This window comes from Martes martes (genome assembly GCF_963455335.1).
Source record: "Martes martes genome assembly, chromosome: 1".
In the NCBI taxonomy this organism is placed as follows: domain Eukaryota; kingdom Metazoa; phylum Chordata; class Mammalia; order Carnivora; family Mustelidae; genus Martes; species Martes martes.
Window position 1 is genome coordinate 171,454,526 of NC_137888.1, and position 27,485 is coordinate 171,482,010.

Sequence of the window (27,485 nt, forward strand, 5' to 3'; positions counted from 1 at the left end):
GAGAAGCAATTGTTTAAGTCCAATTAAAAACAAAAACAAAAACAAAAAAACACAGTGTGGGGAAAGGAACCATCAGCCAGCCAACGAATTTTAACAGTTTAATAAAGCAAGTGAGAAACTTGGGGAAAAAGATAAGAATAATACAAAAATAAAAAACAGGATGCACAGCGTATACTCAGCTAGAAATAATGTGCACCAGATACCCCCTTCTGAAGATAAACCATGAAAAATAGTGAACTTTGGTGTGATTTTAGTCAGGAGGAGGCATTCCCCAAGAGGCACATGTCTGAATTCCTGGGGGGCTGTGCTGTTTTCAGGCCCTGCCACTTAAAAGACATTCCCTCCCTCTGTCTTTTCTCGTCAGTTTCAAGCCAATTAAAACATTTCATCTCCCTAATGAGCACTGGGCTGGTCAGGTGGGCAACCTGCCCAAATTTTACTCAACAACTTCATGACGCATGACCCTCCGAGGGCAGAGTAGCGAGTTCTGGGGATACTGTCTCAGAGCCTTGGCTCTGGGGTATCACGTCATGACCCTATAATGTACACACTTTCAAAAGCCTCATCTCTTACTGTGAAATAGAGCTGCGTAGACAATAAAAAGACACCAACACCTACCATGTGAGAGTCAAGGAAATCAGGATGGGAGGACTGAAATCAGGGAAGTCACCCTAATAGACAGCATCTGCATTTGCTGGGCAACTACTCAACAGTGCCGAGAACCTCACCTGTTTCTCCTGCTGCTCTCGAGGGATCAAAATAGCTACTACAGGGAGAGAACTCTTCTTAAATTTAGGAAGCCAGAGGGACTCCTTGCTTAACATTTATGAAGGGGATCAGGGCCAAGAAATAGAGCCTGATAAGTCAGGGTGAAGGGAGCAGTAATTTTTAAGACTTCCTTTCAAAGCTGCCAGAGAGGTGACAAGGAAGGGGTGGGGGAAGAGGGAATGGAGCACCATTTATCATCGAGTCAAAAGGGATCAGTGCACCATTTCTGAGAAAGGATGTTCCTGGGGCTTGGACGTGTATTTCATAAGAAGAAAGTTTCCATACGGTCAAATACACTTACTGGAGTAAACAAATTCATTTCTTGCATGAGAGACTTCCCAGAGCCTTCAATTAGCTGGTGTGCCCTGGGACTTGCCAAGAGTTGCCTCACATTTAACCATGCACTCTTATTTTTTCAAAGGCTAGCTTTCTTTGGGACTTACTGGCCTTAACTTTGGGAGATGCTGGCTTGGTAGATGAAAGCAAGGGTTAGCAATCAAGAAGATTTCCATTCCCGTTCTGCCTCTGCAACATCCTGCATGCAGAACTTCAGAAGAGCTAGAACAAGCGCTCGAGAAATGGCAGTCTCTAGTACTGGCAGGCAGTTCATTTTCATCATGTTCAATCCAAACTGCACGATATCTTACCTACATCAGAGAGCACCCGAATACAGCTCTCCACGGAGGCTTTTTGGCTCGGCATTAACCAGTTGCAGTGGTAAACCCTGAACACACCTTGCAGCAGTTGCACAAAGACCGGCTGGCGAGTCTGCAAGGAAGAGAGGCCGAGAGATGGGCGGTATGACTTTTCTGCCGATCACTGATATGCCCATCAGAAACAGACATTGCATTGAACGGTGGGTTAACAGTAATGGACCCTTTGCAAGAGTGAGAAGGGGGTGACCGGTTATCAGCAGGATTCTAGAAGTTGCCTAGCCTAAGGAGGAAAAAATCAGAAGCATTTTAAGGGCATCTATAAACTTGATGCCAACCGAGTCTGACCAGAAGAACAAACCATGGAATCAATGTGAAAACTGGTATTATTGTCCGGTTACCAACTGGCAGTATGACTTCAGGCAAATTACCTCACGTCGCTGAGCCTTTTTTTTTTTTTTGAAGATTTTATTTATTTATTTGACAGAGAGACAGTTCACAAGTAGGCGGGGGCGGGGGGGGGGGGCGGCGAAGCAGGCTCCCTGCTAAGCAGGGAGCCTGATGAGGGGCTGGATCCCAGAACCCTGAGATCATGACCTGAGCCAAAGGCAGAGGCTTAACCCAACTGAGCCATCCGGGTGCCCCTCATGTCTTTGAGCTTTAACTTCATCTAATATATAAAATAAGTGGACTGAAGCAGATTAACCCAAAGTTCCTTCCAGACATTATTTCCTATAAGCAGAACCTCTACTTTTAACCAGAAAAAACAAACTGATGAGTGGATCTCACCCAGAATGTTTACTTATTTGTAGCACTGTCTTCAGTGATATAAACAGAAGATAGTTCTGATGGTTACTCATTCTAAGTATTCATTTACTATGGATGAGTTAACGATATGGTACAATCTATTCCTAGGACAGTACAAATGTGTACTCTTTTTATTAAAGTAAGAGAACTCCAACATTTACTTCCTCAGTTTGACAGTGCTTTCTGAATGCATTTCAAAGTTATAATTATGGTCTCCCCCCAAAGCTACCCGGGTCATGGTAGCTTTGACCTGCAGGGCAAACTTCACTGTGTACGGTGAGCTACTCCATGGGTTTTCAGTCTGGGGGAAGAGGACTTGCACAGTCCCTCCGAAACACAGTGGGAGTTAATACAGCAACGAAAAAAAAGTATTTAAAAACTCTAGAAAGGTTTCTGAAATAGAAGAAAAACAACAGAAAGTGCTGGGGTGGAGGGAAGAAACTCTATTAGAAGAAAGTACAACAGGTCAATAAAAATTCAGAACCTCTTCTATGAACAATGTTCAGGTAACTTACACTTATTAGGTGCCACATTTAGGGCCTCAACTAACAATCCTGTGGCAAACAAATTGCCTTAATGCTATACATACAAAATGGAGGCCCAGAAAGCTTAAAAGAAAGTACACAGAAGAACGGACAAGTGGTGGCAGAGCACTGAGTCGACATCCGGGCTCTCTGATGCCAACAACTTGTGTTCTTTCCACCAAGTTCACCCACAAACCGGGATCTCACTGCTTTCTTCAGGAAGTACTTTCTGTGCCACATGCCAAGGGCTAAGGGCTTTTTGCCCTCACTGAACCCTCACCAAGACCCAGAGAAGTCAACAGTGGAATTATCATCCACTCCACTGGCTCCTATGTGCTAGAGTTGGGATGAGAACCCAACACCCAAATTCAAAGAGTATCTCTGAATTCAAAATTCAAAAAGTATCTTTGACTAAGTTAATTCAATGGAACCAGTATTTATTAGACTCTATTCCCAGCTGACCCCTGGAAAAACAAAAAATGAATAAATTGGCCAGAGTAGCTTCCATTAGGCAATCTGGGGGCATCACCTCACTTGACCTCTTGGATTAAAGAACATGGCTGCCCAACACCTTCTACATAAAATCCTCCCTTTTCTTAGACCCTGAAGCCCTGTTTGTTCCTTGAATCCCATCCTACGTGTGGGATAGAGTGAAGACCTTCCTCTGACTTCTTGAGTATCTTGTCTCTAATAATTTGTGCTGTGCCCAATCCCCTCTAGTAAACCACTTCATTTTCTGGGCCACAACTTCAAGGAGTCAATGTTTAAATTTAGATTCTACCACTCCATTCTCCTGAGTCTCACCGATTCATTTACATATTCAGTGAGTCAGCAACTACTAGGTTCCGAGCACAAAGCGAGGCACAGGGACAGAGCAGTATCACAGACAACTGTGCACCTAAGACATAACCATGTCCTTCTTATCGTAGCTGACAGTCTAGCAGGGAAAAGCACAAGTTCCTATTTACTAAGCCTCTCCTATGCACCAGGTATTATGCTAGATGTTTCATAAAACATTATCTCTAGTACTCACAATAACCTGTAAGGCAGATACTATATTCCTGCTTCAAATGTGAGCGAAGAGGTTTGGAAGTTTGGTGACCAGGGCAAGTTCACAGAGCCAGTAAGGGACAGAGTGAGGATTTGAAACCAGCTTTATCCTGCTCTAAAGCCTCCAAAATTCTATTCTTCCTCTCTGGATCCCATAGTTTCAGCTGCAACCTGGACATTCCACTGGCAACATAAATGCAACACAGCCAAACCCAGGTTCACCAATTCCCTTCCTCATATGTCTGGGCTGAATGAAAAGAAGGAAACAAACAAAAACAAAAAATAAACAAGGAAGGAAGCCAGGAAGGAAGTAAAAATCTAGCTGGGGAAATGAGGCATATGCTTCTCAGCATATAAACAAAATAAAACAGACTATGAGAGATCCAAAAATAATATTCCTTGAAAATAAATGTTCTGGAAATTCATAAGCTACCCCTTAAAAAACAAAGCTAAAACCACTTTGGACTTTGTATTCTAAGTATATATAGACTACCTGGGTCTTGCTAGGAACTTATAACACTTATATTGAAGATTCATCTCTCTGATGAATTCATCTCTCTGGCTTATTAGGTGCTCCAAAAATTGGCTTCAGAGTAAGGCAGTATGAGGAGACAGGAGTGAGCAAGATAGAAAACCAAAACGCAAGTTCCCATTTAATGGTTTTCCAATTAATGTGACTGATTTACTTTGACATTTTGGTTTTGCAATACTGTTTCACAATCTATAGGAGAATGGGCATTGCTGTGGTGATTGTCACTTGAAATTACAAAAGAAGCAAGTCTAATCTTAGTAACCAAAGCATCTTCCCTAGCTGGCTCTCTGTGTAATAGTACTTGGTGAGGAGCATGTTCTGGTCTCTGGGAACTCATGTGCTTGGGATCCAACCAGTTTCTGCTCCCCAATTACTCACGAACAAGTAGACATTTGAAAGGCAACCTTCTAACTCTGGGATACTTTAGCTTAACTGCTAGCTTTTATAGATATTTCTAACTAAACAGAAGGTTACCAGTAGTCCCAAGGAAAGGTATCTCAATAAAAAAATTCCATAATTCAAGTTTTTGCGTCAGAGAGAAGCAGGCTAAAATCATGGTTATGCCACCTAATGGCTGTGACCCTGACTGAGCATGGTAATTAAACTTTCTGAGCCTCAGTTTACTCAGCTGAAAATGGGAATAGTATTATCTACCTCATAGGCTGCATTAGGCTCATACGAACTCTTTGCATATTAATGAACTATAGCTGATTAATAACTATACCTAATTAATGCATCAAGGAATATTACACTGACCAAGAATCACCCTTCCCTTGGAGCATTTACCTTCATTAGGATTATATCTATACTCCAGCAACCCTGGGCCACCCATCAATCCCAGGACAGCCTCTACCGCCTCCTATGACAAGGAGGGTTAGTATTTCTCTTCTGACTGCTGGAGACCAAGATCAGCTTTTGTCCTGCAGCAAGACGCACACAGCGGTTAACCCAGACTTACGTTATAAAGAGAAGGACGATTTTTTTCCAAGTCAAAGAATGACATCATCTCCCAGATCCATGGATTCCTACCTTTGGACCTGGTGGGAATCCTGACATGGGGCCATGATGGTACACAGTCCCAGGAGTGCCACGCATGAAGGCATGCATACGCCCGCAGGGCCGGGCCATGCAGCAGCACCCCCGGCTGGCTGCACAACTTCTCACACTAGCCCCTCACCATGTCGGGTGAACTCCAGGCGCACACTTGGGAGTTAGAATCGAGATCTCCAAATGTGTTTTTAAGAAGTGTTAATAAAGGGGAGCACCTATCTGAAAGCTGTGTCTCCTTCTAAGATTAGAGGGGAGGAATCAACAAGAATGAAGGGGGAAGAAAAGGCATCTTAAGGGGATAAAAATCAACAACCAACAGAATCATCTGGTTTAGGAAAACATCCTTAGGTGCTTCTTTAGTCAAGGGACCCCCCCACAGCAGGTAAAGCATCTTGTCCGAAAGCTCTGCAGAACGGCTCATGGACAGCTGCTTGCTGCCAAATCCGGGCGGACAGCCACTGCCAAAGTTCAGCTGTGAATGCCCTGCCTTTGCCTTTCTTACCTGCAGCGTCGTGCTCTGGTCCGAGAAGGGAGAACTGAAGAAAGTGGTGACGATACTCATGACAATTTCAGTAACATACTTCTCCAAAATGGAGTCTGCGTGTTTCCTGTCACTGGTGTTGTTACAGGCCTGCAAGGCAATTGGACGTTTCAGACATGACCCCAAAACCTGCAGGTCAGTTGTAGGATTAAGAAATCTGTGACCACTACTACTGATTACCCCCTTAACAAATGAAAGGTAAAGGCTTGCAGGTTGATATGTCTCCCTCTTAGAAATTACAGTAATAACAACAGTAAATCACGCAGAAAGAGAAGCTAATCCACTCAGACATCACGTATAGACACACAAAACATTAAAATCAGGATGGCACCTAGAGGGCCATTGCTTCCCAATTCCTAGCTATGTGTGGCAAATCTAAAACCTTTAAAAGGCAGCTTAAGGCATAATCACTACAGTTATCTATACTGTCCCCTAAAAGCAAACTGTCCTCCTGGTTAAGCCATTCATCTCTTGTCAGCTATGGTTTCCTATCTACGTAATCAAGAGAATCAAATACATCAGTGAGGTCCATTGTGTGTGACGCTCTCCAAATCTACAACACTCTTAATTTTTCATAAAAATGTTAATATAAAGTTGTCACATCATTATGCTGTACATGTGGAACTAATGTCACATTGTGTGTCAACTAGACTTCAGTTTTTAAAAAGTTACGGATATGCAATGCTGTTGAAAGTAGTGAGCTGTAAATCAGAGTCATGGACTCTAAGTTTTGGGGTAAGGAGAGACTTCAGATTTTACTTACATTCTACTTAATTATGCTGCTTAAAATAAGATCAGACATTTAGAGGGAAAGGTTTAGAAAATACATGCTTAAAAATCAAGTTTTATTACCAAATTCATTACTTACACAGTTTGGGACATTAACATTACTTATAAAAATTTATGAAGGGCAAAAAAGAATCAAGTTTTATTAATTAACTACCATGTTCTAAGCTTAATGCTGAGCAGTTTGTAGACAAATTCAGAAAATGAAATTAGCAACTGATTTTACATTTCCGAATACTGTAATGTAGAGGTCAGCAAAGTTAAGGGCTGGTGGCTGCTTTTATAAATAAAGTTTTATTGGAACACAGCCATGCCCACATGTATACACATTGTCATGGCTGCTTTCAAACTACCAAGGCAGAGTTGAGTAGTTGTGATACAGACCAGATGGCCCACAAAGCTGAATGTGTTTAATATCTGGTCCTTTATGGAAAACTTTGCTCAGCCTGATTCAAAAAAAGAAAGAAAGAAAAAAAGAAAAAAAACAAAAAAGAAAAGCAGGGGTCCCTGGGTGGCTCAGTCAGTAAAGCCTCTGACTCCTGACTCCACTCAGGTCTTGCTCTCAGGGTCATGAGTTCAAGACCCACATTGGGCTCCACACTGGGTATAGAGTCTATTTTTTAAAAAAAAATGTTTTTTAAAGCATAAAATAAAATAAAAATAAAACAAAACATGCCTTTCATTCCAATCTCTAAAACCCAGATTTATGGGATTAAAAGACTAGGAGGAATTTGACATTTTAAAAATATATATATGTCTGTGATACCAATACCTAAATACTATTAAATAAAGTCCTCAATTGGGAAGAAAACAAGCTCCTATAGGTTCCTTGTCTTACACTGGTAACTGTACATTCAAGCAGAAATTATCACAGTCTAGGACTCTAGAGTGCACTTTTCTTTTCAACACGTGTCCAAAATTAAGGTTCATCTTACAATTATTCTCTCTTGGTTCCCACCACCTCTCCCCTAAATCCACCATCACAAAACTCCTAGCGTATCTATGGTGTGCCTTGTCAGGTAGCAGGTCTTGCAGCCTTAAGATTAATGTTAAGCTTGGAGCAAAACCAAATCAAGAGTATGAAGCCCAGCTCAATGGCTGGTCAGGAAAGCAGATCCAAAGGGAAGTGCTTCGCAGGCTCCTCGACACCAGACGGAAGGAGAGAAATGCTCAAGCTTAGGACAGTGTCCTTCAAGGAGACATAGTGTCAAGGAAAAGAAAACTTTTAAATCTGATTGTAATATGTCTCAGATTTTTTTTAAAAAAGATTTTATTTATTTATTTGACAGAGAGCGAGAGATCATAAGCAGGCAGAAAGGCAGGCAGAGAGAGAAGGGGAAGCAGGCTCCCCACTGAGCAGAGAGTCTGATGTGGAGCTCAATACCAGGACCCTAAGACCATGATCTGAGCCAAAGGCAGAGGCTTAACCCAGTGAGCCACCCAGGCACCCCATGTCTCAGATTATTATTCACAGATCAATCCATAAAGGATGAAGCGAAAAGCAGAAATGATCCATCTTCCCTGACACATGACGCACAAAATCTATTCTCTGTTAGGAGTAAAAGGTAGAAAGGAATGAGACATATGCGAGGCCAAGAAACACATGTGCCTCCCTGTGCCACACATTAACGAGTTGAAATTATGTGGCTATTTCCCTTATGCCTGCATAAGGATGTCCAGACACACTCATACACACACACACTTCTGCTTTGTCGCTCAGTTCCAGAGAGCCTTACCCTGCAGATGTCCACAAGGAAATTCTCAAACAATTTCCACATGTGATTGCTGGTGTAAATCTCCTTCATTTCCACCTCAGTATCCACATAGCAGTGATTAAGGAAGTTAATGTATGCAATTTTAACCTGAAGACAGAAACAGACTTCTCTGAAAAACCGATTTGGTATACATGGAATAAGAGAAATGCAAATCAAAACTATGTTAGAACATTCTTTTCACCTATCAGACAAGAGTCCAAAAGTCTGAGTGAACAGGCTGTGAGAAAAATGCAATCTTGTCATTTCCTCCTTCACAAGAATCACCAGTTATTATCATCTCATTATCGTCTCATAAGCCTGTTAAACAGCCATGCAGGGCAATTACAGAACATTCATATAATAAAATTTTTATGTAACTATAAAAAAGGAATGTGGAATCTCTTTATGAACTGATACAAAAAGAAGAACAGTGTATCCAGAATGTCACCTTTTGTATTAAAAAAAAAATAAAAAGGGCATGGGGGAATGAAGAACATATATTTACATTTGTTTATATGCAGAATTCTAGACGATGTACATGAACATAATAAATGATTTTCTGTGGGGTGGGAGGGAAAAGATTAGGAGACTTTTCATAGTTTACTCCTTTATAGTCTCTGCTATTTGAACTTTTCAAAAAAACCATCTAAAAACATACTAGCATATATATGATACATACTACTTATACTATATATAAATATATGTCTATTTAGTTTAAGATATAAATTAAGAGTATATATTTTAAACATATAAAGACAAACTATATTCTGGATGATTCACTGTTTTTCTGTCATTTTTGTTACCAGCCAGTATATATGAATAAGAAAATGGACAGCTTGGAAGGAATCATTTTCAAAATCGAACAGCTATTTATTATGGGTGGTGGATTTTCGTACTGCTTACCTGTAGTTCCTCAATATTTTATAATTGTCATTATTGTTATAATACAAATTTTCATTTTAAAGAATAAACTTGCAGAATCGGGTCGTCCGTGCCCATGAACCATATCTCAAACCATTCAATCTCATTTTTTCAGGCATTCATTCAAAGGGGATTCAAAGAATCCTCTTTGCTCAACAGGCTGTTATTAGTTACCAAGAACAGAAGCATAGCAGCAGAGTCCCATGGTTCTCAAGGAGACAGCAGGAAAGATTAACATCCCCCCACCAACAAGCTTTATGCACAAAATCAGCATTCGAGAAAATGTTGTTTCCACCAACTGAGACCTCACTATGAAATGAGCTGCAGGTCTCAGCACCGTGAGGTCTCATGTGGGCCGGCCACAGCTCCACATGCCACATGCAGAGGCATGAGAAAGGCTCACTCACCTCGGGGATGCAGTCCTCGTGGGTCACGACGCGGACGATGTCGTCCAGCGGGAGCAGGGAGTTGCACTTTATCTCCGTGTAGACGTTCTTGCCCTCAGTGCACACGGCCAAGAGCTCCACCAGGTGGATGTGATACATGAGAGGGCTGTTCTCGTCCATCCGGTCCCTCTCTGACCTCATCATCTGGATCAGGGTCTGGAAAGAGGCTCTGTCGTTGTAGAACACGAGGACGTCTTCTCCCGAATTAACCAGCTATAAAAAGAACAGGGCTTGTTTATATTACAGGCTTGCGGAGGTGGGGACACCATTTAAAAAATATCTACTTGCAGAGAAGGAGAGCTGCTTTGTCAGCTTTTGCTTTCCAAAACCAGTCTCACCTTTATTACTAAACTCATCTAAATTTCATTCACTTCTATTAATCAATAACTAAAAATCTGCAGCAGCAGCATTTTAATCGACAGATACAGGTATGTGACAGTGGCCTTAAACAAAACTACCAGGGGAAGAGAAAGTCTGCAGAACCACATTCATGCACCCAGTGGAAATGAAGATTGCAAGCTTGCATGTGGATTTCCAAACCTAATATTTAGACTATGGTTTTTCTTTTCAAAAATGTTTCCATCAGGGCACCTGGGTGGCTCAGTGGGTTAAAGCCTCTGCCTTCGGATCGGGTCATGATCTCAGGGTCCTGGGGTTGAGCCTCTCGTCGGGCTCTCTGCTCAGCAGGGAGCCTGCTTCCTCCTCTCTATCTGCCTGCCTTTCCGCCTACTTGTAATCTCTCTGTCAAATAAATAAATAAAATCTTAAAAAAAAAAGTTTCCATCTTTTTAATGCTTGAGAAGTAGTATCCCTTTTACAACTCTTTCATATGCTGCCTCCTCTCTTCACAATTATCAATTATCCACTTCTTACTAAGGTATGTCTTCCTTTCAACACTCCTCAAAGAATCAAGGCATTCCTACTTATAACTTGCTCCCAGGACTGTGTGTGTGGCTTCTCATAAGTCCACTTAAGAGTAAATCAATTTCAGGAAATACAGAAGATCCAAAAAGGGCTGGCACAGAAGTCATAATACATATAGTCCATAATATCTGCATGATAACAACTCACTTCTGTCAGCTCTAATTAGGTGCCAGATACCATGATCAACACTCCACATGGATCTAACCTCACTGTGCTTCAGTTTTGCCCATAAAACTGAGGACAAAATTGATACCTAACTCACGGTGCTGTGTCCTGTAGATGAAATAAATGATTATATGTAAATTGCTTAGAACCATGACTAGGGTATGGCAGGCTTCCAACAAATGTTAGCTCCTATTGTCACCATCGTTTCCCTGAACTGGCATGTCAGCTTCTCGGCTGAATACCACCGTGCCTTCATTTTATAGGAAGGCACGCTGAGGGTTGGCAAGTCATCAGGTCACTGTGCCAATAAAGTAGTATAGCTTACATTCATATCCCAGGTCAAGTCAATTCTTTTAATCATACTACACTACCTTCCACTGGAACCCTGTTTCTTATTAGATGGGAATTATAAATCCAAGTGTTAAGTGGATTTACTTGATGTTTCATTTTTTCAACAGGTGGGAAGATTCAACTGAGTCTATTTGAACACAGGTGTGGCAGAGAGCCTTCCCGGTCAGACAGCATCCCATGCGGCCCTGACTGCCCACAGACAACTCAGTAGGACTTTGTCCCAATTCCACTGACCAGCTTCTTCCCGTGAATCAGCAAGCAACAATTTTTCTAGCTAGTTAAGTGAATAATTAAAGAAACTGTCATATAATCCACAGGAATGTAGGCTGTTCTGGCTCAGTGGTTTCTATCTATATTTACTCTCTATTCTTTGTAATTTTCGTTCAATATTCCTATTTTTTTCTCCTCTCAGAAGAATCTGAGCCAAAATGCCTTAAAATAAATAGATATGCTGCTATGAAAAAATCAGATCAGACTCTCACTTCTACATACAATTTAAGCTCACAAATACACACCACAATTACGTTCTGTCCATTTATGTGGCTCCAGGAGAGGGTGCCAGTTCATACAGATAGCAAGAATTTAAAAATTTGCCAGAAACTCTAGATGAAGGTATATAGAAATAAACAGCTGTCACCTCAGCCATGACCATGTCTTGGCACTTTTTGATGAATTTCCCTTCTGCCTTGACGATCGTCTGCAAGAATTTTATGTACTGGACGTTTCGACCGTGGGTCTCAATGCAGTGAACAAAATGCTGGACAACCCGCTCATTGATCTCACTGCAGAGCTGGAAATTGTTCATGAAGATGTGCTGCATGGTGACCGCCTCCAGGATCTGGCACAAGAGTGAGGCAGGAGTACAGGGAAATGGTCAAAAGGCGGACAGAGCTGAGTCACGTGAGAGAGTCTAGCAACGTGCACAGAGAGAAGTGTTGAAACCCACAAAGAGACCTTTCTCCTTTCTCACTTCTGTACTGTCTTCTTTTATAAGTTGTAATAAACACACGGAAAGGGAAACGAATCACTCGTCTCCAGCTCAATGAACTACACCGGAAACCCCAGCACCCACGTCAAGAAACGAAAGGCCTCGCCCCCCGATTTAACTCATTTTGATTTCTGCAACTACAGATTAGTTTTGCCCGCTGTCAAGCCTCATGTACTCCCTCCCGTCTGGTTTCTTTTATTCAACAGTCCAACTGCAATGCTCTCAACATGCTGTTGCGTGTATCAGTAGTCTGTTCGTGGTCACTGCTATGTAAATTCCATGGCGTGAATAAACTACCATGTGCTTCTCTGCTCTATTGCTGATGGGCATTTGGGGGCGTATCCAGTTTCAGTAGCAAGTAGTAACACTACTCTTAGCAAAAATAGTGCTGCTCTGAGCATTTCTGAACGTGTCTTCTGCTAAGCTTTAATATACGTGCATTTCCGTTGGGTTTCCACCCGAGAGTGGAATTGCTGGGCTGCAAAGTACAAGCGTTTGGCTTGAGACAGTACTTGCCAACAGCTTTCAAAAGATGTTAACAATTTCCATTCTACACTAGAGCTTTTCCAAACCCTAGTTGAGTTACAGTGTTGTTGGTCTCTTTGGTTTTTGTCATAATTTGTTGTGCAAATCTTAGCTAATTTACACATCTCTGATGATAACTTTGTCCCATTTACTGGCTATCAGGATTTCTTCTATGGATGATTTCATTATAAACTTTTTTTTAACCTATTTTTAAAAATAGGTCGTCCTTTGGGTTATGGCCATTGGGGAGGGTATGTGCTATGGTGAGTGTTGTGAAATGTTTAAGCCTGATGATCCACAGCCCTGTACTCCAGGCAAATAATACATTATATGCTAATAAAAATAATTTTTAAAAATGGGTTGCCCTTTTCCTTATTGACTTTTTTTGAGTTGATTATATATTTTAGATAGGAGTTCTTTATTGGACACATGTAATGCAAATGTCCTCTCCCTGTCTCTGGTTTGCCTCTGGAGGATCTTAATAATGTCATTTGGTGAATAGAAGTTTTTAAAGAAGTCTGGTTTATTGATATTTTCCTTTGTAATTAGTGCTGCTTGTATCCTACGTAAGAAAACTTCACTTTCTACTAGGTCAAGATATTTTCATGTTATCTTCTAGAAGATTTATTTTCTATTTTTTACCAAGTTTTATGTTTGGTGTGAGGTAGGGGGCTCTAAACTTTTTATCTTTTGTCTTTTCTTTCCCCATACATAACAAAGAGGAAGTATTACCCCTCAGCCTTCCAGTCTTCTCCTCCAAAGCTCTAGGGGTACTAATGAACAAGTGAATGTGCGTGTATTTACCAGGATATCCTCTGTAGAATTATTTACAAAGTCAAGAATTAGACATTGCCTCAATGTCCACTAATATGAGAATGGTTTTTAAAATGTTATAGCCATACTATGGAACACCATGTAGCCATCACAACTTCTCATCAAAAATGAGAAAAATTTATGTATCTATGACTTGCAAAGACAGCCATAGTATTAAGTGAAAAAAGCAAAACGCAAAATAAAGAGTACGTCACCATTTTTCTTTAAAAAAAACTGCACAATACATACTTTCAAAACATATCTGACAAACTAAGATATGACAGTTATGTTTTATATGAATAAACTATGTATTTGTATGTATCTAATGTATTATATTATGTACACAGAAAACTTTATGCATGACCTCAGGAGGATGTGGCTAGAGACTGAGAATCAGCAACTCTCTAGGGCTAAAATTTGATGAAATAAAGAATGTTAGGAAAAAATATATCTTACCTTGCCCTACCACTTCCTCCTCCCTTTCCCTGCTTTCTCCCCTAAAAAGATGGGGAGTGTTTATGTCCTCCTGAGAGTTGGCCCAAATGTTCCTCTTAGAATGAATTTTGCATTATAACAAGTCCCCGTGGTCACCACAGCAAAAGAACAAGCTGTTCCTCTTACTGCTTCCTGCCCTCCCTTCACAGATTTCCAGACAGGCCTGAGGTCTTACCCCTGGGTTGAGAAACAGGTTTATATGTTTGTGTAGCAAGGCTTGATTCTGCTGGTTGCCTGCACAGAAATTCTGCAGGAATTCATGAGCCAGCCTCATTATCTCCTGCATCTTGGTATCTTCAGCCTGTGTGGAAGGAGGCAGATGAATAATAGGTTGAAAACAGGGCTATGCTGAGGACAAAAGGTCAGCAGGTGACAGCACCTACCTTTCCGCCAGGAGACCCAGTTCTATGACACGCTGAAGGCCTGTTGTGTGAAAATATGGGGGTGCTGCATTGATGACACTGCAAGGAAGCCTGTAACTAATTCAACTGTCCTATGTTCTCTTCCACTAGCCATAAGCAGATACAAAAAGAATTTCTTTGGGAAGAGTACAATACAGAGTGGAAGCCATTTCTAGCAATGCCCCAAATTTCTGAACCCACCCCCAATCCTGAGAGCAGAGTGACAGCACAGCAATGGCCGACTGCATCACTGGTGGTGAGCCCACACCGCCCCAGCTCTCGGGCTCACCCTGTTTAATCTGCCGAACGTAAGCATGCACTAGAGCTCTTGGCAGAGAACATGTTAGAGTAGAAATCTCTTTAGATTACAAATTTGGGCAAATACACCTGCCATAATCCTTTCCTTGTCACCTCAGCCTCACCATTTAACCCAAGAGTTAGTTTTCCCATCTGCAAAATGGGGATAATACCTGCCCCAGGCATTTCACACAGCTGATTATGTGATTCTCATTTCCTACAGTAAAAACACACACTCGGTGTTTTTTAAGCATTAGATGCCCTGTGATAAGACAACTGATTACACCCTACTGCCATTCTACCCAATTCTAAACAAACCAACCTTTAATAGGGTAAAAATGAAGGAGAATGAAATGGAATCATCCCTCCTATTTGTACAGTCAACAGTAACCTCCCTAAGTCTTCTCACTTATATGACCTCTTTCGAGCAGCCAGGAGCCTAACAGTTAGGAAGGCAGGCCCTAAAACCTGACTGCTTAGGGCTTATGCAGATCTACCACTCTCTAGCCATGTACTTAAGCGTTCAGGGTCTCCATCTCCTCCTCTGTGAAATGGAGGTAAAAAAATGCACACTTCGTATGGTTGTTGTGAAGATTCAGTGACAAAATCCATGTCCAGTGCTGAGACAGTTATCACACAATCAACGTTAGCTACTGGTTCTGGTCTAGACCAGGGTCAGACAGATACTTTAGGTTTTGTGGGTCAAAAAGCAAAAGAGAGAACATTTTGCAGGTACCACTAAGAATGTAACTATTGAAAAATGGAACAATCATTCTTAGCTAACATGCTATATAAAAACAGGTGGTGGGCTGGATTTGGTTCATGTCTGCAGTTGGCTCCCCCTGGTCTAGATAATCATCCTGGGAGAAAACAGGACACATCTGAGCAAAACAACTAACAGAAGGAATCTGAGCTACCAGCTTTAACAATCAAAAATGGGCGAGGTTAAGAAGACTCCCACACAGCAGAGTGGATATTAACGTTGTCTCTCATTAACAGAGAAAGTGGCGTGCCTTCCAACTCTAAGAAATCAGAGGCCTTGGGACAGAGAGGCTGCTGGCTGGCAGCCGTAACCTCAAACAGTCCTGTACTCTTTCACTTCTTTGCTAAAAGGAGAATCTGCTGGGGGCTCACAGAAACTAAAAACTTCATCATTTGAAATGGATTTTTACAAGGCAGGTAAGCTCTAAAGACATCACATAATAAGAGTGTATCTGTAGGAATTCCTCCACTCTTCTCCCACACTGGGATATCTGCACTCATGGAGTCACACACACACACACACACACACACACACACAAAATGTTCTGCCACCAATTCCAACCACATCAGGTTACCTGTTTGTTCCATTAACACTACTCGACGAAGGCATGTATGTTTTCAAGGAAACTGAGGATATTAGGAGGCCAGCAAACTACCTCCTCATACTCTTTTTTCTTTTTTTAAAGATTTTATTTATTTATTTGATAAACAGAGATTCCAACTAGTCAGAGAGGCAGGCAGGGAGAGAGAGGAGGAAGCAGGCTCCCTGCTGAGCAGAGAGCCCGATGCGGGGCTCGATCCCAGGACCCCGGGATCATGACCTGAGCAGAAGGCAGAGGCTTTAATCCACTGAGCCACCCAGGCGCCCCCTCCTCATACTCTTTACACATAGCAAGGTAAATCAGCTTGCTGGTTCGAGCCTAAATGCCAGTTAAGTGAGGATGACATGCAAACTTGTACTAATTTCAGATTAGTTAAGTTCCTGACTTATTGGAGGGATTAAGCTTACACTTTATTGGTGGCTACTGAAAGGCTTGACGAGCCTGAATCCTGTGGCCCCCGTGACTGCGGTGGTGGTGTCTGCCAAGAACTTCCTTGAGCACAGGCAGCTGCTGCAGCACATAAGACCTGGGCTCCACAACCAAGCAGGGCTGGCTCTGTCATGTTGCTGCGCCATGGAGGGAACGTATCGAACCTCTGGCAACAGCCTTCTCACCTAAAGCGGGGCTCCTAAGATTATGACCTGTCTCATGCGCTGTCTTAAGGATGAAGTGAACGAGTGAAGAAAAGGACCCAGTGCAGTGCCTGGCCCCCGGCGAGCACGAGCAGTGAGGCTTCTTCAGGCAACTCAATGCCAGCAAAGTTTTCTGGCAGTCACTGGTAAACTCAAGAGGCAGGAGTCCACGCCCTGGGGCTCTAAACCTCCCCAAGCCTCAGTCTCCTCATCTGTCAAGTGAGAACACCATATAATGGCACTGGATTTTGGAAGCGAAGGGACAGGGCTTTCGCAAATGCCCTGTTAGGCTGCACAGTGCCAAGCACTATTACCCTGCTTCCCTAAATCCTATCACTGTCAATGACAAATGCTGGCCTGAAAGGATGGGACAGAGCATGTAACTTCTCATGAGAGAAAAGAGGACTTAGAGCAACATATATGATAGACCCAAATACTTGGCCAGATGTCAGCAGGCTACTGAGGACCTCCAAAGTGGGCAAGCCCCACGTTCCCACATGTGTTTAGAAACCTGTAGGGCTCGGGCGCCTGGGTGGCTCAGTGGGTTAAAGCCTCTGCCTTCAGCTCAGGTCATGATCTCAGGGTCCTGGGATCGAGCCCCGCATCGGTCTCTCTGCTCAGCGGGGAGCTGCTTCCCCCCTCTCTCTGCCTGCCTCTCTGCCTACTTGTGATCTCTGTCTGTCAAATAAATAAATAAAATATAAAAAAAAAAAAAAAAAGAAAAGAAACCTGTAGGGCTTAAACTGCCTGCAGGGCATTTGCAGACAATGCTGGAGAGCACAAGCCCGTGTGCAGAGCTCCATCTAGCCAACCTTCACATCCAGCGTGGTGTGGGAGCAAGGTGAGAATCAACGGGCTTCTGCTTAGAATCTTAGAACTGGAGGCAGGTTATGGGCGATTTCACTTTATGAAGCTATTTGTTTCATACAAGTGACCTACAAGTGCCTCACACTCAGCTCATCACATCAGCTTCATGTCTTCACCAACACCACCAAACGTGAAGCGCTGAGGAAAACGCGGGGACCCGCCGCCCTCTGGGGAGGGGGACTGGCTCACCTTCTCGTAGGGGATCTGCAGCAGCTCCAGCACCACGGCATGCGCGCCCATGTTCCGCAGAAGCCGCTGCTGCTGCTTCCTGCTTTTCCTCACGGATGCGCTCTCCTGGACACAGAGTTTGCTGAGGCGGATCAGAATCTGTCCGAGAGAGAGATCCCAAGTTTGTACCTCTGACCAAACCTCAGCTCTGAGCTCCAGTGTACAGCACAGTGACAACGGGCAATAAAGGTGTATGCGCATGTGAAATTTGCTGAAGCAAATCCCAAGTGTTCTCACCGCCTCAAAAGAGCTTGCTCTGCGAGGTGATGCATGTGTTAACTGACTTGATTGTGGTCATCATCCCACAGAGTATGTCTATCAAATTATTTCATGTCATGTTTTAGTGAGATTATAATTTTTGTTTTGGGTCAATTATGCCTTAATAAAGCAGACAAAATGAAAGAAATTAACCTCCAAAAACTAGGAAGCACAACTGAGAAAAAAACCATAGGTGCTGGTCATGGGCAGGAAGGCAGAAGTGATCACAGCATATTAAAACACCCAAAACGAGGGAGATTGTGCTCTAATACGCAGTATTCTTGTTAATCACATCAAACTTAATCACATGGAGATGTGGCTAAGAACATGCCCTTCCAGAGTATGCAGTGGATTAAGGCTTCAACCCAAAGTGGGATAGTTTCAGAAATATCTCCTAAAATGATGAGACTCAGCATCATTGCCAGGGACTTGAGAAGAGTGTGCTCTGGGGGTAAAAAACCCACAAAGCTCCCAACCTCCCAACTTTCAACCACCTTATGCAAAGATCTCTAAAGAGCTAGAGCCCTCAGGTGGACACTATGTGCCAGCCACTGAGATAGAACCTTGATGGTTTTATCAATTAATCCTCTGGTCAGTTATAACCCTTCAGAAATATAGGTGTTAGCTGCACCGATCAAAAGTGAGAAAATGGAGGATAAGTTAAAAAAAAGTGGCAGAGGATGATTCGAACCAAGTTCTGATCCTAAAACCCATGTATGTAACCTCTGTGAGCTTCTTTCACCCTGTGAAACTTTACATGAAGGAAAAAGCTGAAGCACCTTCAATCTCACTATCACAGACTGTAGCTCCTAGGAGAGGAAAGAAGGCAGGAGGCCACTTACCTCTTTTACCACCCTGTAGTTGTAGCTGCTGGTGCTCTCATGCTTTTGTGACTTGTTATTCCCGTCCTAGAGACCAAAATAAACATAAGTGTGGTTTGTTTGGCCCTTGGGCAATAATCTGTTCATTCAGCTTGGCATCGGCATTTAGGAAGCAACGAGAGTTTGGCAGTTTTCCTATCGTCATGCTGGGTTTCAGCCCGACTCATTCTGATTGACATGATTTCACTGATGTGGGAGAGGAAGGGGGTGGGGGGGCAGCCTACTAAGAACAGGTTCTTTCCCGGGCGGGTCTGCAAGGGAAAGCTGGTGCTCATCCACTCAGCAACAAAGCCTACTCCCCACGGTCCAAGGTGACACAGAAGAAGTAGCTAAACTTCCATTTTGCAGCTTATTTCCTAGGAGAATGGCTGTTACTTCGGCTACTTCACGAGCTAATCTCTTGTGAATGACGCTCAACCCACAATCTGCGCTTTTTCCTAAAACTAGAGGAGGATATCCCGTGGTTGGAGGAGCCCATCCATCTGCAAGGACGGTGTGAGCCTCGTCTCACCCACCTCTGTTTTCTTATGTTCATTTTCACCAGAGGCACCGTCCATGGCCTCATCAGGGCCCTGCCCTTTGTACACCCAGAGCTCTGACTTTTCCACAATGGATCTCAGCTGGTCCAAGTCTTGTTTGATCTGTTTGTAGTTGTCCACATCTTGGCTGGTAACAAGCAGCTGGACCTGAACAAAAGCAATGGGTCAGCGGCGACAACAGCCTCTCGGAAAGTCACTCAGAAAGCAATAACACCACCACTACACACACACACACACACACACACACACACACACACACACACGAATGGCAACCCCAGCTACCTGTTTGAAGGCCTGCAGGACCTCCTGCCTCTGACTGAAGTGCCGGAAGAGGAGCTGCAGGGCCCCCGACACCAGGGGTGGGTAGTCATGCATCGTCAAATGCAGCAAGACTCGGAGGAAGGTTCTGCCGCCGTGGTCGTCCAAGTCCAGAGGGGTGTTCTCCTCACTAAAGGAGCACATGGAAGGGGGAAGGACAGATGAGCCACAGACGCCCTTCTCTCACGTGCTCAGACCTGGACACACCCACCAGTCAGAGTTCTCACCCCACAGCCAGCCTCGGGGGACTTGAGTTTTAACAAGCCCCCCTAACAACGCAATCGTTTTAACTTCCGCTACGTTGTAAGGTGAGAGGACAGTGAAGATCTCACCACTGTCTGATTTTAAACCAAGGTCCCTACCCTCCCACAGTGACAGGACCTAGCTTTTTTCTCCAGATTCCCGACTCCTCGGTTTCAGGGCTCTGCTGCTGGGTCTCATCTATGGGCGGAGAACTGCACACAGCCGTGTTTGTCCTAAATCAGGCGTTTATTTTTTATGGAAGATGCTGTAATTCAATGCCTACCAAAGGACTAGTTGTGTTTATTTCCACTTTACAGCTAACTGATGACGTAGTCCGTACCAAGTCCCCTGATCCCACACGTGGCTGTGGCAGCATCAAGTCACCATAAAAGTGTCCCAGTGATTACTCCTGTGCTCTGAACTTCTCAGGTCACAAACTTGGAGCAAGCAGTCTGCAGACCCCACTTTGAGGCGTGTTGCCATGACCCATGACGACGCGGTGTGCTTCAAACTGAGGTCCCTTAGCAAACTGTCAGGGGTTATCTCTGTATCTATTTTAACTGTGTGTCATTTAAATAATTAAAACATTAATAAGCGTGTCCTGGATCAGATGGCAGACCGCTGCCTACCTGAGCATTGCCACTCCATTGCTGTGTCAGTGGCCTGCTATGTTGTGTTACCATCAAATGAATGCCAAATGGTGGGAACTTCATGCTTGCAGGTTAGCAAGAAAAGCACAGAGGGGATTTCACAGGATGATACTCTGTTCAGGCTACATGCTCCAAAAAGTTGTGAAGACAGTGTCACTACTGTGTAATAGTAGAAAATGATGGGAAAGTTGAGATACCCCAAGAGCACATGGGAGTGTCATCATGATGAATTCAACATCTTCTGTGTTCCAGAAAAACATCTTTTATTGTATTAAATAATATTGCTAATTTAAATTTCACAGGTTTTACAGTAAGTGCTGGGGTAGACCGCTAACATTGGTGCCCTCCCAACAAAAGAGACCTTCCTGGTATAGACATCCTTATGTAGGCCCCTCCTCCACTGACACTGGGCTCAGCCATGGCATCTGCTTTGGCCATTAGGATATTAGCAACACGATACAAGCAGAGGCTTGATTATTATTGTATGCTGTTGGCCTATCCGGTCGGGTTCTTTGCATTTAGAGCCAGTCACTGAGCTACAAAGAAGCCCAAGACGGTCACGTGTAGAGAGAGAGGAAGAAGGGAGAAATAGAGTTCCCAGCCTTAAGATATTCCTACCAAGGAGACAGAAATGTGAGTTAAAAAGCTTGCGTGTGCCAGCCCCAATCACCAGCCCCAATCAACTCAACAGTGACCAGCAGATGAGCCGTCTAGCTGAGCCCCAGCCAACCCACTTAATGATGAGAGGCAATAACAAGACTATTTTTTCAATCCACTAAATATATGTAGTAAGTTACACAGCAATAGATAAGTGAACCGAGTATGTGTATGAAAAGAACTATGTGGGGGACACCTGGGTGGCTCAGTCAGTTAAGTGTCTGCTTTCAGCTCAGGTCAGATCCCAGGGTCCTGGAATCAAGCCCCACATCAGGCTCCCTGCTCAGTGGAGAGTCTGCTTCTCCCTCTCCCTCTGTCTCTCCCCCTCCTCATGCTCTCTCTCTAACAGATAAAAATCTTAAAAAAAAAAAAGACTATGTGCATAGGGTATTTATATGAATTTGCGGCTGTTCGAGTCTTGGAGGTATTTGAGTCTCATAATAATGTTTTAAGTCAACATTGAGTAATCTGATCTTTTAAAAAGGGGATCATACATTCATCTAATGTTGGGACAATGTGTGCTTCTGCTGTCGTTGCACGGACAAAAACGGCAATCCACCAGCAGCAGAAACATATGACCTTGATAATCTCACTTTGTTTTCAATCCCCTCTTTCTTTCAACCTATTTTGCACCATTAAAAAAATATATTTTAATATGTGTATTTGGGGAAACCTACATTCCTTCCATCCCAAGCAGGGAACACACTCACACACAGAGAACCAACTAATATCATTCTGACCTGAGCACTAAGGGTTACAAATAGAGCCAAAAAATAACCTAAACCCAAGACTAATTGTTTCCTAGAAAAATGAAGGAAAAGCCTTTACACAAAAGGAGGCTTCCTACTCTTAGAATCACCCATAACATTTAACACTGAAATTTTACTTTCCTTCCTCCAAAGATGCCTTCTGCTTGCTCTTCAATGTGTTCAAAGTCAAGAGTACCTGAAAAGATAGAGAACGTAGCTTCACATGTAGAAAGGTCTAAAAAAAACCAGGCTGTTGGTGAACTTTCCCAAAAGTGGCCTTGCCCCACCCCTAGGTTAACCTCGAGTCTCCCAGAATCTTATCTCGTAAAGCTGTGCAACCAGGTCAACCCAGATCACACTGTACAGTGGCTCTGGTGTGTACTGCTCTACATTTCTGTCAGTTTCCTACCTGCTCATGATCCCCTTAGTAGAGCAGAGTGATGACCCCACGCCAAGGCAGCTCAGGCCTTGACAGGTGGGATTATGTTCCCCACTACCACCTTCCCCAGTACCCTTCATCACTATTTCCTGGTCAGGGAAAAACTTCCATTATGAGTAAAAGTTGCTAGTGGACAAAACATTTTCTTACAGGGTTTTGTTTGCTTTTATTGGCATTTCATGTAACCAAAACACTACAACCCTCAGCTGTCTTATGACGAAAACACTCCAAGATGGAAAGAAACAAGACCTAACCCAGAAGAGATTATTCTTCTGCTCAAAAAGGGTAACTCCAAGGATTTCGTTCTCCATTAATCTTCAAAATATTCATATTTTGCCCTTTCTGTAGTATGTACTGTTGGAATCCCCAGTTTTTATTAGACCACACCCCGTTCTACGGCTGAAATCCCATTGTGGAATCACTAACCTGGTACGGTACTTGGCCCCTCTTGGCTGCTGTTTCCGGAGGATGTTTCCGAAGTCTGGGAATTGCTTTCATCAAACTCTCGCTTAAATATACACAGAAGGCAGGAGATCCTATAATCCAACCTCACATTCAAAATAAACTAAAGATTCAAGTGGAAATGGAAACAGATTGGTTACATTAGCATACCACCTGTAACACTTTGCCAAGCCACTGCACTCTGGCTGGGCCTGGTAACTGTTGCATCAATTAGCTTAAGCACTAAGTGAGCCAAATATTTGGCTTAGATTTCAACAATTACTTTAACAACAGACTTCCATGGGGTATATCAAACTTGTCCACAGCACCTTAGCTTCCAGTGCAAACTTCAACATCCAGACAATTAATTTAATAATTGTAATAATAAATCACTCACTTCCTACTCCATCCTCTATAAAACATTACTTCAGCAAGTAGTAAATGCCAATTCTGGGCCCTGAGAATGGTGAAGTTGGCTGCTTTAATTTAAAAGAATTAACAGAGAAAAATATGTTTTTACTACTAGAAACTAGCTTGGTCCGTATTTCTCATTTCAGATGGTTTCCTCTGATTTATTATCAACACTTGGGTTCCTCTTCATTCACTTCCTACATTCCCTTGACCTCTACTCTGAAGCAAGGTTACCTTTTCCCAGATTGTTGCTAGAGCCACACACCCCCTCCCAAAAAAACAACCACTTGGCCTTATTTGAGGACCTTACTAACATTCTCCCTTCCATTCTCTCCCCATCTCTGTCTTGCCCTCTTGGTGACCTTACCCAATCCAGGGCAGTCACCTCTCCCAGACTGAGACACTACCTTGGCTTGCCTTTAGAGATGCTGGTCATTGTTTCCTACCGACTATTAGACATCCCATTTGGGGTCTTTCCAGAGTCTCAAATTCAGTATTGTAGAAAACAATGTCAATCCTGCACAGGTTCTCTCAGTCAGCCTCAGGAACATCGACTCCTCCTTCCCTGATTCACACATCTAATCAGAGACAGTCCTCTTGGTTCTGCCTCCACCACTTCCCCTGCATCTCTCCCAACTATCACTTGCCCCTGCTCCCATCCTCCTTCTCTTCTACCTTGTCATCACCAAATCCACCTCCCACAGGTGCTCATTCTTATGTCAGTCCCCTGTATAAAAATCTTCAAAGTCTCACCACAGAATAAAGTCCTAACACTTGAGGCACCTAGAGCTCTCTAGAACCTGGCCTGGTCCTCCTTTCTGATCTCATTTCTGACAACTTCCATTCCACACATTCCAGGTCTCTGCCCAAGGAGAAGATGCTACTGGCCCATGTGATATCATGCCCTCATCCAACCTGGTCCAAGTTCAAGGGCACTTGAGCATGTTCCCTTGTTTCTATACTATAAATCCTGTCCAGGCTTAAAAGCGCAGATGAAATCCTACCTCCTCTGAAAAACCTTCTCTGCTGCTTACTAAATGAGATCACATGACCCACCCCTGTGTCCCAGGAGAACACTTTTCTCAGAGCTTTATTTCCTTATTTTCCTATTAGACTGTAAATCTCTTGTGGATACAGTCTCTGTCCAAATCATCTGTGATTCCTCCTAGTGCCCCAAGTGCCTTGCATATGGTAGGGGCTCAGCAAGTATTTACTGAAACAATGATTCCACTGACCAGCTGTTCTAAGATGATGACAATGAGAGGACCTCAAGGTGTGATCAAGGTTTACACTAGATCACTGCTGATACACAGTCATAACACTAACATACTTGGGACACATAAGCCATAGCCTAAAAAGTCCTTCTCAACTTTTGGATGGGCAAAAATTCAATGATGTTTCTTCTGAGTCATTCTCTATGGCCTTAACTATTTGAGGACTCTCATGAATGGTTTCAAACTACTGATAAAATGTGATTTCAGATTCAAAATACAAACTCTTAAAATTTATAAACACTGGTAATCACCTACTACATGTTCTAGGGTCGGCATTAGGCAGCATTGGATAAGAGAAAAAATTGGTAACAGTATTCTTTTCATGAAGGAGTAAATGGTTTTATTGATGAAAAAAATGACCTGCGAGCAGAAAGGGGAAAGCACAGGAAGGTTCTCGTACCCTGTCTCCAGCAGACCGGGTCCCCTACCTCCTTTTGCCCATGCAAGGTCTTCACTCCTACTGTTCACTCCTCTCTCCTATGTCAACAACGTGCCCGCTCTACTGACCATTCCCTTCCACATACAAACTTGCCATAAATTCCCAACTTAAAAAAATAAAACAAAAACTTCCTGTGACCAACAATCACCCTTCAGACATCTCCCCATTTCTCTGCGCATTTTGTAGCAAGTCCCCTCAAAAGAGTTGTTTATTCTTACTCCCCTTCATCTCCTCTTCCCTCTTGAACCCAACCAATTCCCAAACCTGCCAAGTATATTCCCACCTCAGGGTCTTCCTCCTGCTATTCTGTTTGCCTAGAGGGTTTTCCTAGATACCCACATGCTAGCTTCCTTGCTTCATTCGGGTCTCTGATCAAGTCACCTTTACTAGAGAGGCCACATCTGACAACCCCATCAAAAACAGTATCCATGATCCCCACCTCCTGGTGGCCTCCAAACCATCCTGGCCCTCCTCTAGATTTTAGCATCTTTAACACTTACCACTATCTGACATAGTACACCTGCCATTTAATATGCCTATGACTCCTACCGAAATGCGGGTTCTTTAGAAACAGGAGTTTAATCTTTGCTGTTCAGTGTTGGATCTCCGATGCTTAAAAGTACTTGGCATGGAATCAGTTTCAATAAATGTGTGTTGAATAAATGAACGAAAAGGGAAGGGAGGGAGGGAGGCAAGCATTGCCAAGTTAATGGAGGCTTAAACTAGTTATGAACGATAAGCAAGGAAGCCAGCTTTATGTAGAAGCTTAACTAAGTGAATTAGCTTGGGTGAAGACACAGAGGGCAAGGATTATGAAAACCTGAGGTAATTTACAGGAAATTCCGTCATGGCTGGAGGGACCAGGGAACTTTGGGGAGGGGCATGAGATGACAGTAGACAGATGAAGAGAGCTGGTTCATGAATGGCACTTAACAACGAGCTAAGAATTCATCTCCGTTCTCTCCCCAGAAAGTCTAGGGCTTTATAAAAGCAGGGACACGGTCCCGATGGCAGCCCTGTGAGCACACCCCTTCCACCTCCGACTGACGGCTACCTGGAGTATTTCGATGATCTTCAACTTGGTGTCCATGACCATGATGTCCTCCTTCTCTGGCTCTGCCTGCTTCACATTGCCCTCAGGGGCAGCAGCCATGGGAGTCATGGGTAAAAAGCCTCCTCCCCGGAGCACCACCTGGGTCATCAGCTCTCCGACCCCGTGGATGGACCGCATTACGTTACTGCCTAGGAAGGGCCAGCACAGACCTCAGTCACGACAACATTCCAGGAGAGTGCTCTGAGATGCCTGGCGGGGGGCACAGGCTGGAGACATAGTACTGAACATGTCTCTGTTCTGACATATTCTCAGGACCCTAGGAACTGGAAAAGGTTAATACCCATCAAAAATTTGGGGATTCAGGAGTAGCGGAAAACACATGGGCTTCGAAATCCCCAAAGGGGCACTTTTGTGTATTAATTCACCTGTCAAATTTTACTGGTCACCTAGCACATGCTTGTTGCTATGCAGAAAATTAGGGGTACAGGAGTTAACAAGGCATAAATCGGGTGCTGCTACAAACACGGATCTTGAGTACACTGGATTACCACTGAGGCTCAGTTTCTTCATCTCTAAAATGAGAATAAAAGAGCTCAGTCAGAGGATAAGATGGTGAAAAACACATGAAATAACTGAGCACAGGACCTGACAGAGAGCAGGAGGTAAGAAGATGTACTTTTTCTCTTCTAGTTGTAGAGACAAGTTCAACAATTATCCAGACATGAGTACCTAGTACATGCCCACTCTGACCCTAAAACAGAGGAAAAAAATACACATACAAAGGCAGATTGTCCTCTTCACAGACTGGAAATACAAGGTTGGATTTTATTTCAGCATATGCTACTATCATCATTAAATGCCTCAGAACACATCATATATGAGGGTAGGACATGTGTTCTTCACAGATAAGCATTCAATTTGTTAGATAATTTTCAAATGGTTTGGTAAAATAGGCACACAGACTCATATATGAATATAAAGGAAATCGAGCAAAATGTGAATAATTAAGGACCTGAGGTCGTGGATCTACAGGTGTCTGCTGTGCTGTTCCTTCAGCTTTGCTTTTTGTTTAAAAACGTCCATAATGGGGGCACCTGGGTGGCTCAGTGGGTTAAGCCTCTGCCTTCGGCCCGGGTCGTGATCTCAGGGTCCTGGGATCTAGCCCCGCATCGGGCTCTCTGCTCGGCAGGGAGCCTGCTTCCCCCTCTCTCTCTGCCTGCCTCTCTGCCTACTTGTCATCTCTCTCTCTC

The 27,485-nt window shown here is 43.3% G+C and overlaps 1 protein-coding gene across 1 annotated transcript in view; it reads right to left on the reverse strand.

Annotated features, from left to right (window-relative positions):
* Positions 1-27,485, reverse strand: part of ITPR1 (inositol 1,4,5-trisphosphate receptor type 1) — a 335,828-nt gene that overhangs the window by 134,647 nt on the left and 173,696 nt on the right. Inside the window, exons 24-36 of the mRNA XM_080801715.1 lie at positions 26,236-26,419; positions 23,043-23,181; positions 22,315-22,373; positions 19,843-20,004; positions 19,537-19,707; positions 18,983-19,048; positions 17,844-17,981; positions 14,269-14,394; positions 11,910-12,110; positions 9,794-10,045; positions 8,448-8,573; positions 5,887-6,015; positions 1,416-1,536 (exon numbers count right to left, since the gene is read on the reverse strand). Coding sequence (XP_080657841.1) covers positions 1,416-1,536; positions 5,887-6,015; positions 8,448-8,573; positions 9,794-10,045; positions 11,910-12,110; positions 14,269-14,394; positions 17,844-17,981; positions 18,983-19,048; positions 19,537-19,707; positions 19,843-20,004; positions 22,315-22,373; positions 23,043-23,181; positions 26,236-26,419 — 1,874 coding nt within the window. The remainder of the gene's footprint in view (positions 1-1,415; positions 1,537-5,886; positions 6,016-8,447; positions 8,574-9,793; positions 10,046-11,909; positions 12,111-14,268; positions 14,395-17,843; positions 17,982-18,982; positions 19,049-19,536; positions 19,708-19,842; positions 20,005-22,314; positions 22,374-23,042; positions 23,182-26,235; positions 26,420-27,485) is intronic.